Source organism: Panthera leo, chromosome B1 (assembly GCF_018350215.1).
Source record: "Panthera leo isolate Ple1 chromosome B1, P.leo_Ple1_pat1.1, whole genome shotgun sequence".
Taxonomy (NCBI): domain Eukaryota; kingdom Metazoa; phylum Chordata; class Mammalia; order Carnivora; family Felidae; genus Panthera; species Panthera leo.
The window spans coordinates 45,632,322-45,645,921 of record NC_056682.1 but is presented as its reverse complement, the minus strand read 5'-3'; the positions used below and the strand labels follow the sequence as shown (position 1 = coordinate 45,645,921).

The 13,600-nt window shown below is 36.4% G+C and overlaps 1 protein-coding gene across 1 annotated transcript in view; it reads left to right on the top strand.

Annotated features, from left to right (window-relative positions):
- Positions 1-13,600, top strand: part of KCNU1 (potassium calcium-activated channel subfamily U member 1) — a 148,824-nt gene that overhangs the window by 34,883 nt on the left and 100,341 nt on the right. Inside the window, 5 exon segments of the mRNA XM_042936667.1 lie at positions 1,142-1,252; positions 3,605-3,710; positions 4,799-4,881; positions 6,201-6,270; positions 9,322-9,474. Of these exon segments, the coding sequence (XP_042792601.1) occupies positions 1,142-1,252; positions 3,605-3,710; positions 4,799-4,881; positions 6,201-6,270; positions 9,322-9,474 (523 nt within the window).

Sequence of the window (13,600 nt, the reverse complement as noted above, 5' to 3'; positions counted from 1 at the left end):
TTTCCACGTCTTCTACAACACTTCATAGATCACCTGTTTTGTCCATGTCACAGCCACCTGTTCTGGGAGGAAAATGGAGTTGAAGTTGTTTTTTATCATATTTCTCTGTGATGTGTTATTTCAGTATCCACTATGGTTTTTACATCCGAGAAGGAGGGAATGGATTGGAGATCTTAAATTGGAAGCAACTCTTTTTTAGTCTCTATTTGCTGTAGAGGAAAGAGATCCAGTGGAGATAAACTCCCTTGGAGTGGTCTCTTAGCACAATTGGATGAAAACCAAGATTGACTTAGGAGTCTGAAGAGGAAAGTAAAAAAAAATAAAAATAAAATAATAACAACAACAATAAAATGAGTGAAAAATAAATATTGAAAACATGGAAATGAACTAGATAAACCAAAGTCTTACGCAGTTCATCACAAGAAGGCAATGCGGGACACATGCCAAATTAGCCCAAAAGGTCTGGAAATCTTAAGGTTAGGTTAGGCTACATGTATGCTTTTAGTTTCCTTAAATGAGTAATGGAGGGAAAAATAGCTTATTTAAGTGCATTACCTAAGGAAGTTGATAGCTATTTTTCACAATAAAAGTTGAGATTTTTACACCTGTCCTTGAAGACTCTCCATTGGACTCACTTTTTAGTAGCTACTAGATAATTTTCAGTGCGGAAGATAAACCAAAATAATCCAGAATGTACTGCCACCTCTGCCATAGTATTGACTATGAGAAAATCAGTGAAGTATTTTGAGCCTCTTTTGTTCCTTTGAAAAAGACTAGATCAGCTAATCAGGAGTCAAGTGAAAGAAATCAAGTGAAGTAACACATGTGCAAGTCCATTATAAGTTATAATAACTATGAAAAATGTCACAATTACAATAGTTATTATTGTATTCCTGAAAATCTACGTGTTATTCAAATGTTTGGATTCATACCCAACATGGAATGAACTAGGGACCATAGAAATCTGATGTTTCTTTTCTCTATTGGAGATGCAGTCTTCAATGTTTCTATTTTAAAAATCTGGGTAATTCAAATACCAGATTGATTTAAAGCTAAATTTAAGCTAAATTTAGCTCTGCGTCTTGACAGGAAGATACTTCTGTTTCTCAGATGATCCACCTCACATATTCTTGCCCCCTAGGTTCATCGTGGTCTGTGGGAACATTACGGTTGACAGTGTGACAGCTTTCCTACGGAATTTTCTCCGCCATAAGTCAGGGCAAATCAACATTGAGATTGTTTTTCTGGGAGAGTAAGTTTATCTGTACCATTCACGGGCTCTAAATTAATCCTTGAAATATGTGTGCATTTTTTTAATGGAAAAAAATTACCCTCGCAATATTCATAGGAAAATTAGGAAATAATAATAAGCAAAAGGAGAAGAAAAGGCAATCTTACGACCAGAGTTAACCTCAGAGAATATTTTGGAATATATCTTGCCTGATGTTTATCTGTATATATACTAACGTTGTTAAAGAGATTTCCTATCATTTACTCTTATGTGACTGTGATTTTGTGCACAAGTCTGGCATTCTTTCTAATTGCTATTCTGTTAATTCTCAGAATTGGAAATGTGAGTTCAAATAGATGCAGAAAGGATTGTTTTTAATGATGTTTTTATTCTATGAAACTTACATTTCCACAAGTAGAGTCCAAGTCAACTATTTTGTGAACCCCCTAGAAAATGCATACTTAATATGAAAAGGTTTTTAAGTAGGCAAAATGATTTCTTATCGTTTTATTTTACAATTTTGGTTCCCAGTGAGATTGAACAATTTTTGTATGTTTTGACCATTTGATTTTCCTTTTTTGATGAATGAAGAAATTTGTCTTCATTTCTCATATCTGCTTTTCTATGAGGATGGTTATCTGCTGTTTTACTGACTTCTCAGCGGTCTTAATATATTTTGATATTAGCCTTTTTGTGTCATTTGTTGTAAATATTTTTCTCTCTTTGCCTGTGTGTGTGCACGCAGAAGCATTTGATTTACATGTACTATAACCCATCGACTCTTTCATTGTGGCATCTGGCTTTTCTGACACTCTTTGGCCTCTCTGTTCTAGAATTAAGCAAGTATTTCTCTAGCGTTTCTATGTTTCCATATTGAAATATTTTGTATTTAAGCTCCCTGGAATTCATTTTGTGTAAAGTGTAAGGAACTCACTTCTTTATTTTGTTCAAATGGTTTATCAGTTATCCACACACCACCAAATAAGTCAGGCAGATTGGAAAGGGCATTTTGATCTTGTACAGGATCATATACAGGATCACTTCCGCCACTTCCACCTTCACACATTTTATAGTTCAGCGCTTTGTACCTTGTACATTGTGGCATGTCCAGTCCAATACAACTTTGGGCTCCCCTGTATGAGATGACCAACCAGCATTTTGAACTCCTTCATGGTGCTACATTGAGGGACAGCCAACAGTTCTATTTCAGTGTAATTGCCTGCCTGTCTTTTCGGTAATTTGTATGTTACTTGAATCCTTATTTTAAAAAATAGTCAAAAACCGGGCTAAAATTAGTGATAAGGGGCTAATAATTATAATCCAGTTGAGACAAAAAGGAAATCATTAGATGTATTTACTGTTGTATGGACTAATGTAGGTTATTATAGGTACTTGTCAAGAGAACGAATGAAATTTTTTAAAATTTATTTTAATGTTTATTTCTTTTTGGGAGAGAGAGAGACACCAAGAACGAGTGGGGGTGGGGCAGAGAGAGAGAGAGACAGAGTCTGAAGCAGGCTCCATGCTCTGAGCTATCAGCACAGAGCCCGACGTGGGGCTCGAACCCGCCAACCAAGACATCATGACCTGAGCCGAAGGTGGATGCTCAACTGACTGAGCCACCCAGGTGCCCCTAAAACAGAAATGTGAGATTTTTTTAAATGGTGCAAAATGTTGGAAGCACTCATCTAGAATTTTTCCCATTACCTATAATTTTTGATGACTCTGCAATTCATATCCTCCACCAGACATTCTCTGTGGCTCCATATTCACACAACTAAATTGCTTACTGAATATCTCCATCCCAGAGCTTCAAAGGCCCCTCAGACGTAACATTTTAAAAAACAAACTCATGATCTTATATCTCTCTCTCCAGCTAACAAGGCAAATACATAAAAGAAGGAAAGAACACGGCACTTTCTGTCTCAGCAAATTGGACCTTATCAGTGCAGTTCCTAAAAACAGAAAGCAAGGCATTGTTTTTGCTGCTCCTCTCCCTTACGCCTTACGTATACTTGCATCAATATCATAATTTTGTCTCCTAAAGAAATACTAATTGTGTCTCTGCCACTCCATATCCTATTCAGTTAATATTTTGTATCTCCTTAAGTTCTGGAAAGACCACGTTATTGATTTGTGCCTTTTTCTCAGAAACTCTTCTCCTGCTGTTATATGACTGGTTTGTTCTTATTCTTCAGCACTCAGAAATAAGGCCAGATGTTAGTATCACCTAACCACATGGATTAGTAATAGAGGATGGATGTTTTCCTACAGGGGATTCGAAGTTCTGTTAAAGCCACTAAATAAATACCATGAACTCTAAACCAAAGTCAGTCATCATTTTACATCTTTGGTACTATATTCTTTGCCCAGGGTTCCTCCTTCCTTGGAATTAGAAACATTATTTAAGTGCTACATGGCCTATACGACTTTTGTTTCTGGATCGGCACTTAAGTGGGAGGATCTGAGGCGAGTTGCGGTAAGAACTAGTTGTTTTTCTTCTGATTATCCTAAGCTGCAACAATTAAGATGATAGGATGTATTTCTCTTTCAAAAGTATCAGTCCACATGCTTAAATTGGTGGAAATAAGACTTCCTCAACTTTAAAAACTGATCATAAAGGAAATGTAGCTATTGAATCTCCAAATCCTCCTTGATAAATGTCAAGTAGACAGCACTGTTTACCTACACTTAACATTTATTTATTTCACTAAATCCTCTACTTATCTAGAGCAGTTTTATTTTAGCAGTCTAAGAAATCTGAAAAAGTTATGGATGGCAAAAGTGTGTTTAATCTTATCATTGAATAGAATCCTTACCAGACACAGATTTCCCAACTTTTTCTAAACACACTGATCCACTTTCTGATAAGAGAAACAGAAAGGAAAATAGCAGAAATCCCATTAAGGATGGATGAAAAATAATGAGCAAAGGCCAAGAGTCTAGACAGCTTTCATTTAAGATCAAAGCAGGTTTCCTCCCATGTTTTAGATTTCATAGAATCACATAAACCAAGGGCTGTAGTTTTTTTTAAATCAGAGATCTCTAGAGTTAACATAAAGAATTGAAATAGAAAATGACAGACTCAGAATAATCTTTCTCTTTCCCGCAACTCAGTATTGTAAGTGCCACTTCAATAATTTTCTATACCCTTAAGATTCAGAATCCACAAATACTGAATGACTGATTACTTTGGGTCAAGCATACTTCCAGTTCTTCCATTCTTTGCTGTCCTGAGAGGCAAATCAATGTATAGAAAGTTGCTTAAAAACTTCGTTTTGGATAATAGGAAAAATATAACTATGTACTTTGCCTGTTTTAAAGCAGTCTTGCATCTGTGTTGGAGACCCTATGCCCAGGTCTGTCCCCTACAGCACTTCCAGCCAATACAGCATCTACAGGACTCTGATCCTGCTGTAAGGACATCCTTATCACCACTCCTTCCCAAGGGTGTTCTCTCTCTTATGGAAAATTTTATGATAAAACCACAGGGAAACCCAGAGGGGGAACACCAGAGCATTTCCTATGTAATTAACAAGATGGCTACTGTCTAATCTTGAAGAATAGGTGGAATCTGCAGAAGCATGCCTGATTATAGCCAACCCTTTGTGCAGTGATTCGCATGCTGAAGACACTTCCAACATTATGAGGTAAGAAGCTGGCACTGTTTTATATGCTTCAAGATGATTTTATTTCTACCTCTTTTAAAATAAAGCCCAGTGGCCCAGTGCATGGGACCAAATAGGAGAAGATGTCATCTATTACAGCACTAGGTTCATTATATTCCAGGTTTCTGCCTATTTTTTCTTTCTTTCTTTTTTTTTTTTTTTTTTGCTTTTTTTTGCTCCCCAAAGCTGTGTGGATGCAAAAATAGAGTATCCTGAGTATCTTTGTGCTTTTCCATATACTTTCCTAAAGTTTCATATGGGTAAAAGTTATTTAAAATTTTTTTCTTACGTTTATCTTTTGAGAGACATAGAGCACAAGTTGGGGAGGGGCAGAGAGAGAGGGAGACACAGAATCTGAAGCAGGTTCCAGGCTCCGAGCTGTCAGCACAGAGCCCAACACAGGGCTCGAACTCACAAACTGTGAGATCATGACCTGAGCTGAAGTCGGACGCTTAACCGACTGAGCCACCCAGGCACCCCAGGTAATAGGTATTTAAATTTAAAAAGCAAGCATACCAATAACTGATAGCTGTTCAGATAACACCGTTAATAAATAACATCTTTAAACTTCCAAAAATAAAGATGCCATTTTCTGATTGGTGAATCCTATTAGTAGACTTTATTTATTGGAGTTTTTCTCCAGTAGTTCTGGTGAAATATTGTGTATCATTTGCTATAATGTGCTTGTGATTGTTGGCAAATATCTTCCAGATGACTAGAATTGGTATCACTGTCTTTAACTATGAGCTGTCTGTGAGCGGGAACTTGACTTGTGGTGATAGTTTCAAGCTATCATGGTGATGGCAATGGCATTGTGCCCAACCATATGAACTTATGGTCCCCAGAGCATAATAAACATACATAGCTAAAGGTGATTCTACAAACAGCAAGAAACAGTTGAGAACATATACTGTGCATAATACAGTATATATGAGTTGGACCTCAGTCTCTTAATATGTATAATGAGAACGTTGGGTAAGACAGTCTATGAGCTACTTCAAGCTATAGACAGAAATGCGATCACTGTTTTTTTTTTCTGTAATTAATGTATTTGAAGGCTAAAATACATGAAACTGCTGATTTTCTCCTCAAGAACTGGTTTCAGAACACCACAGTCTCCTAGTACCAAGAGCCGACCCTTCCATAGATTACATTTACTAAGTCACTAAAACAATATCATCCTTTACTGTGTATGCAATTAAACAGAACATTATTAGAAGACAGCATAATCGTGCATTTTATATGTTGTTTTATTATTGCATACTGTACATCACTGATGAGCATATTTGTTGTTTATGTAGGGTTCTCTCCATCAAAAACTATAACCCTAATACCAGAGTCATCATACAGATACTTCAATCCCATAACAAGGTATAGTAACCATCTAGCCTACCTATCATCCCCTTTTAGTCTATGGAGTTGAATAACTTCCTTTGTCTAAATAATAAAACTTATTAATTTCTCACAGGTCTATACTCAAAGATTTTTTGCCAATTACAGGTGAAATATGGAGGTTCATTAAGATTTTTAATCACTTAAAAATGCAAATTCATAAAGAGGTATACTTTCATACTTTAGCAGCTGCTACCTGAGGGTCTAACTACTAATCCACCTAAATCTAGATGCTGATATCATTTCCTTTGGGACACTGACCTACCTCTCTTGGCACATCTATGACTACTTGGAGCCACTAAAAATGCAGTACCCTGATTAGACAATCACAGAGGTTTGAGAGACAACCAAAAGCTAGGACAGGGTTGAGCAAAAAGGTTCAACTCCTACACAAGGCCATTTCTTCAAAACTGAGAGAGGTGGCTATTTTACCTAGTGCAGAATTTCAAGGGGAATGAAGAAACAGGAATATATTCTAAATGAAAGAGTAAGATAAGACCTCAGAAAAAGACCTTGATGAAACAGAGGTGAATGACAGAGTTCAAAACAGTCATCAAGATGCTCACTAAGCTATGGGGAAGAATGGATGAAGAAAATGAGAACTTCAACAGAGATGGAGTATATAAGAAAGTAACCAAATACAAATCACAAGCTGAGGGATTTAGTAACTGAACCAAAAAAAATACAATAGAGGGGTTCAGCAGCAAACTAGATGAATCAGAAGAATCAGCAAACAGGAAGACAGGGTAGTGGAACTCACCTAATCAGAGGAGCAGAAAGAAAAAAGAATGAAAATGAGTGGGGACAGCTTATGGGACAATATCCATTGGGTCAATGTTTGCATTATAGGCATCCCAGAAGGAGAAAAACAAAGAAAGGGGCAGAAAACATATTTGAAGAAGCAGTCACTGAAAACTTCCCTAATCTGGAGAAGGAAACAGACGTCTATATCTAGGAAGCCCAGATAATTTTAAATAAGATGAACCTAAAGAGATCCACACAAAAACTCATTATAATTAAAGTGTCAAAAGTTAAAGACAAGGAGAGAATCTTAAAGTTGGCAAGAGAAAAACAACTTGTAATGTCTAAGGGAACCACTGTAAGACTAGCAACAGATTTTTCAGCAGAAACTTCACAGGCCAGAAGGGAATGGCCTGATAGATTGAAAGTATTGAAAGAAAAAAAAAGCCCTGCCAATCCAGAATAGTCTACCTGGCAATGTTGTCATGCAGAGAGTTTTTCACACAAGCAAAAGCTACAGGAGTTCATCATCACTAGGACAGTTTTATAAGAAATGATAAAAAAAACGTCTTCAAGCTGAAAGGAAAGGGCATCAATTAGTAACAGAAAAAGATAAGAAAGTATGAATCTCAATGGCAAAAGAAAATGTATAGTAAAATTCAGAATAATCTAATGTTGTAAATGTGGACTAATCACTTATGAATCTCATATGAAGGTTAAAAGACGAAAGTAGTAAAAATAACTGCAGTACTTAGTAAGGGATACACTAAGGGATCCCTTAGTAAGGGATATACCAAATGCTATAAATTGTGATATCAGAAACAAAATGGGGTGGGGGGGGGATAAAAATGTGGTTTTAGAATGTGATCAAACTTAAGTTGTTAGGACTTAAAATAGATTGTTATAAAAATGAGTTATGTGGCCTACTATGAAGTAGCCACAAAGGAAAAATATATGTAGATACACAACAAATAAAAAGAAAGGAATCTAAGACCTACAGAAAATCATCAAATCACAAAGGAAGAGAGCAAAAGAGGAAGAAAGGAACAGAGCATTGACAAAACTGCCAGAAAACAATTAACAATGACAATAGGTGCATACCTATCAATAATTACTTTAAATATAGATGGGCTAAATTCTCCATTTATAAATGATTTAAATTTTTTTTAATGTTTATTTATTTTTGAGACAGAGAGAAACAAAGCATGAATGGGGGAGGGTCAGAGAGAGAGGGAGACACAGAATCCGAAGCAGGCTCCAGGCTCTGAGCTGTCAGCACAGAGCCTGACACGGCTCGAACTCACGGACTGTGAGATCATGACCTGAGCCAAAGTTGGACACTCAACCAACTGAGCTACCCAAGCGCCCCTCATTTATAATTATATATATAATTAATATATATAATTATTATATATTATATGTATTATATATAATTATTATATATATTAATTATATATAATAAAATATATAGTTTATATAATGGAATTTTGTTCAGCCATAAAAATGAAGGAAATTTTGCGCTTGCTACAGTATGGATGGGCCTTGAGAGAATTATGCTAAGTGAAAATAAGTCAGAGAAAGACATACCATATGATTTCATTTATATGTAAAACTTTAAAAATTAAAAAAAAAAAAAAGCAACCCCCCCCGCCCAAAATCCATACAGATAGAACAGATTGGTGATTGTCAGAGGTAGGGATGGGGGTGGTGTTGAGGGTGGGCAAAATGGATGAAGGGGATAAAAAAGAACAAACTTCCGTTTATAAAACAAATAAGTCATGGGAATATAATGTACAGCATGGTGACTATAGTTAATAATACTCTATTGTAGATTTGAAAGTTATTAACAGTAGGTCTTAAAAGTTCTGATCACAAGAAAAAAATAATTGTAACTATTGGGATGGTAGGTGGTAACTAGAATTATTGTGGTGGTCATTTCACAACGCACACATTGAATCATCTTGTACACCTGAAGCTAACACAATGTTATATGTCAGTTATATCTCAACGAAAACAAGGACAAAAATAAAAGTTGTAGGTTCAGGGTAGTATAAGAGGTCTAAGTCATTTGACCTGATTTCGCAACTCTCACTATTTCTATTTTAAAAAGTGGGAGCAGTAGACCACTAATAATTTTTAAAAGCTGAATTTGTTCTGATACCTTCTACTGACACAGGCACAACAAATTTTTTCAAGTAAAACAAATGCAAGAAAGCACATTCATTCTGAAAAAACTTTCTTGAATTGTATTTACTCATAATGTTTGACCTACTTTCTACTATGAAACAGGTTTTTCTGCCAAAGATTCCCAGCTGGAACTGGACTACTGGAGACAACATCATCTGCTTTGCCGAATTGAAGCTTGGATTCATGGCCCAAGGCTGTCTGGTGCCAGGTTTATGCACCTTTCTAACGACTCTATTTATTGAACAGAACAAAAAGGTAACCTTGTAAATTGTTGAATCTTGGCTTTTTTCCCATGTCCTCACATGGTTAGGATCAGAAATAGGAAAAAAAAAAATTGAAGAAGGCAAGAAAGCCCCAAGGAATCAGATTTGACTTCCATTTGAACGGCAAAGTATTGAGAGATCTAGACTGCAGTCCCAGACATTACACTGACCTTGAAGAAGTTACTTATCTTATTCTTGTCTAAGAATATTTATCTGCAAAATAGAAATAATATCTTTGCTTCCTACCTGCAGTCCAAGATGCTGGGAATATAAATGTAGAAGTACTTGGAGTTACTGAACATAGAAATATAAATAAGGGCACCTGGGCAGCTTGGGTGGTTAAGTATCTGACTCTTGATTTCGACTCAGATCATGATCTCACAGTTGGTGAGATTAAGCTCCATGTAGGGCTCTGCACTCATAACATGGGGCTTGGGATTTTGTCTCTCCCTCTTTCTATGCCCCTCTCATGCTCTCTCTCTCTCTCTCTCTCTGAAAATAAATAAACTTTAAAAAAAGGAATATAAATAAAGACTATATTATTAATGGAAAATCATCTATTTAAATATAAAGTAACTATGTAATAATTGATATAATAATAAATAATTATATTCATTGAACAAATAATAATACAAATAATAATTACAATCTAATTTTTCAGGTTATTTTGGGGACATTCCATGCAGTAATAATAATAGTCACCACTATGAATGCCTCCTATGTTACTGATTTTAAATACATTATATTTCTCCTTGATAATATTTTAAGATAGCATCCCAGTAATAGGTCAGTGAAGCTAACCTGATTTTATAGGAAGTTAGTGAGTAGCAGAGGTAGAATTGTCTGACCTAATTAATGTCTTACCACTATGCTTGATGCCTGTGGCTGTTAGGTATCTACTCACAATCTCCCACATCAGGTCCTTTGATACCTTTGAGTCAAAATAAGTGAAGGGACTATTAGGGTGCTATAGTACCAAGTATGGCCTTTGAAATGTCACTCCCATGAAATATTCCAGGAAAGGCTCTAACCCTCAGCTGGGCCTGGTATCCCATTGTCCAGAGGCTCTTCAGAGAGTCTGAGAGTGACATTTCCTCTTCATTTAATTATGAGTCCACACATGACTTCTTTTATACTCAGTTTCCCTCTTGGCCTTTTTTTTTTTTTTTTTTTTTTTTTGCATTTTATTTCCTTTTGTAATAAATTCAAAAAACTTTTTGCATCTTTTCTGTTTTCATCCCTGGTACGATATAAAAACAAATAAACACCATGAAAGATGCTCTGGCCATCAGAACACTAACTGAAAAACAAAGGTTTCTTCTGTAATTCCTTCTGTGAATGTGAGGAGATATCATATATAGATAAATAGAAATGACCATCAGGCAGCAGGAAATGAGCCCTGGTGCTACTACAGTGAACCTGCATTAGCCTTATCTTAGTGGTCACTGTGTAAGGCTTCGAAAATCACTCGTGAGGAAATTGTCTCTGCCTGTGTTGTGTCCTTACAAAGTGCAAGATAACCACGATATCTGTTGTAATGACTCTGATACTAATCTCCAGGGCTAGAGAAAGTAAATGGAATGAGAACCCTCTATGAAGACTTCATCTCTTTCATGGAAATAGAGGAGGAAAAAATGCAAACCAACACTGTATTATGTTGTTCTTCTTGATGTGTAATCTGCAGTTGTAACCTCCTCACTGAACATGGCCTGTCAACATTCATCATAAGAGGGCTTTTGGGATATAGGAATTGAGAGAGATTATTTGGAAGTGATGTCTAAAACCTACTTTCAGAAATCTTAAACTGGGCCCCAGATTTTGTAATTCTATACTCTGCTCTGGTTTATAGATTCCATAATAAACTGTTAAGTTAGGTTTAACAGCCAGGACTCCAGTGTCTTGTGTTCCATTTTTGTTGCATTGGACACTTATTTTCTCTGTCAGTTTCTGCATCAATAAAATGAGAGTTATGAAGGAAACAATCAACAAAACTAAAAAGCAGTCTATGGAATGGGAGAAGATACTTGCAAACAACATATCTGGTAAAGGGTTAGTATCCAAAATCTATAAATCTATAAAGAACTTATCAAACTCAATACCCAGAAAACAAATAATCTGGTTAAGAAATAGGCAGAAGAAATGAATAGATGTTTTCCCAAAGAAGACACCCAGGTGGCTAACAGACCTATGAAAAGATGCTCAGCATCACTCATCATCAGGGAAATCCAAATCAAAACCATGATGAGATACCGCCTCACACCTGTCAGAATGGCTAAAATTAACAACTCAGGAAACAACAGATGTGGACGAGGATGTGAAGAAAGGGAAACCCTCTTATATGGTTGGTGGGAATGGAAACGGATGCAGTCACACTTGAAATTAATATGGAGGTTCCTCATAGAGCTAAAAACAGAACTACCCTATCACCCAGCAATTGCACTACCAGGTATACAGAAAGGATACAAAAATACAGATTCTAGGAGGTCAATACACCCGATGTTTATAACAGCCTTGTCAACAATAACCCAACTACAGAAAGAGACCAAGTGCCCACTGACTGATGAATGGATAAAGAAGATGTGGTGTATATTTACAATGGAATATTACTCAGCCATCAAAAAATTGAAATCTTGCCATTTGCAGTGACATGGATGGAGCTAGAGTGTATTATGCTAAGCAAAATAAGTCAGTTAGAGAAAGACAAATACCATTTGTCTTACCATTTCACTCATGTGAAATTTAGTAAACAACACAGATGAACATTTGGGGAGGGGAAAAAAAGAGAATGGGAGGAAAACCAGAAGAGACTTTTAATGATAGAGAACAAACTGAGGGTTGCTACAGGGGAGTTTTAGTGTGTGGGGGGAGTTAAATGAATGATGGGGATTGAGGAGGCACTTGTGATAAGAATGGGGTGTTATATGTAAGTGATGAACCACTGAATTCTCCTGAAACCATATATGACACTATATGTTAACTACCTAGAATTTAAATAAAAATTTGGAAAAAAAATAAAATAAAACCAAAAACTTTCTTTAGGCTTGAAAAATAAAGTAAAATAAAATAAGCTATTAATCTCATAATCTGATTTTTGTAAGTATTATGTTAATATCTGTAAAACTTCTGAGTACTCAGATTAAAAGACCTTGGATCAATGGTATGTGTTTCACCTGTATTAATTATATGGTGAGAAATTATAGTCCAAAGAGCATTTCCAGTTGCTTCAAGGCACAGAGCGTTGCCTTAGGCTTAAATTTAAATTAGATCTACTCCAACTTACATACTTGAGCTCCCTGACTCCACTATCTAAATCCAAAATCCATCTTCTTGTTTCCCTTTCTGAACTTTAAAAAATGAGCACAGGAAGTCTTCTCCATCTTTATCATTTTTTTTACCATTTTTCAAAAACTGAAACATTTGGCTTAGAAGTGCCAAGCCAGTTTTTTCAGTAATTGGAACTTAAATAGGGACCACCCAGTGAGAGGAGCCCTTCTCAATAGAAGAATTTAAGAGAGTGGAAAAAGGCAGGAGATTCAGCTGAATCTTGGAAAGGGAGTTGCAGGGGAGAGTGCCTGCCTGGACTGCCTGATAAAATTAGTCCTTTTTTGTAAGGCAGATTTGTGTGTGTGTGTGTGTGTGTGTGTGTGTGTGTGTGTTTTATTTCTTTTGAAACTGCAAGATGGCCATCTGAGGAGTATTTTTGAACTGGCCTTAACTGTCCACAGCCACACTGTTTCAGAGCTTCCAGAACTTCCAGACATTGACCTGGGACTCTGGGGTATAAAGGGGCCTGTCCTGCCATGTCAGGGCAGTGTGCTGGAGATTCTTATGGCAGCAGATGGGGAGAATGATGGGGATGTACATAGAGCACAACAAAATTCCAAGTTCTTACACAAATACCAGGGATGAGTTACCCAGCAGCCCTCACCCTTTACAGGCTGTATTTAGCCTTTTTGAGAGATACCCTTTTCCCTTCCCATCTCCCTCTTCTCTAGAAACCTATTGCTGCCCGCAATTTTTATATTCCCATTTCCATTGATCAGGATGGCCACTTAAATTCATTTGAAGCTATGAAGACTTCTGATGCTGGGCAGAACCCATGCATATTTTTTTCTTTG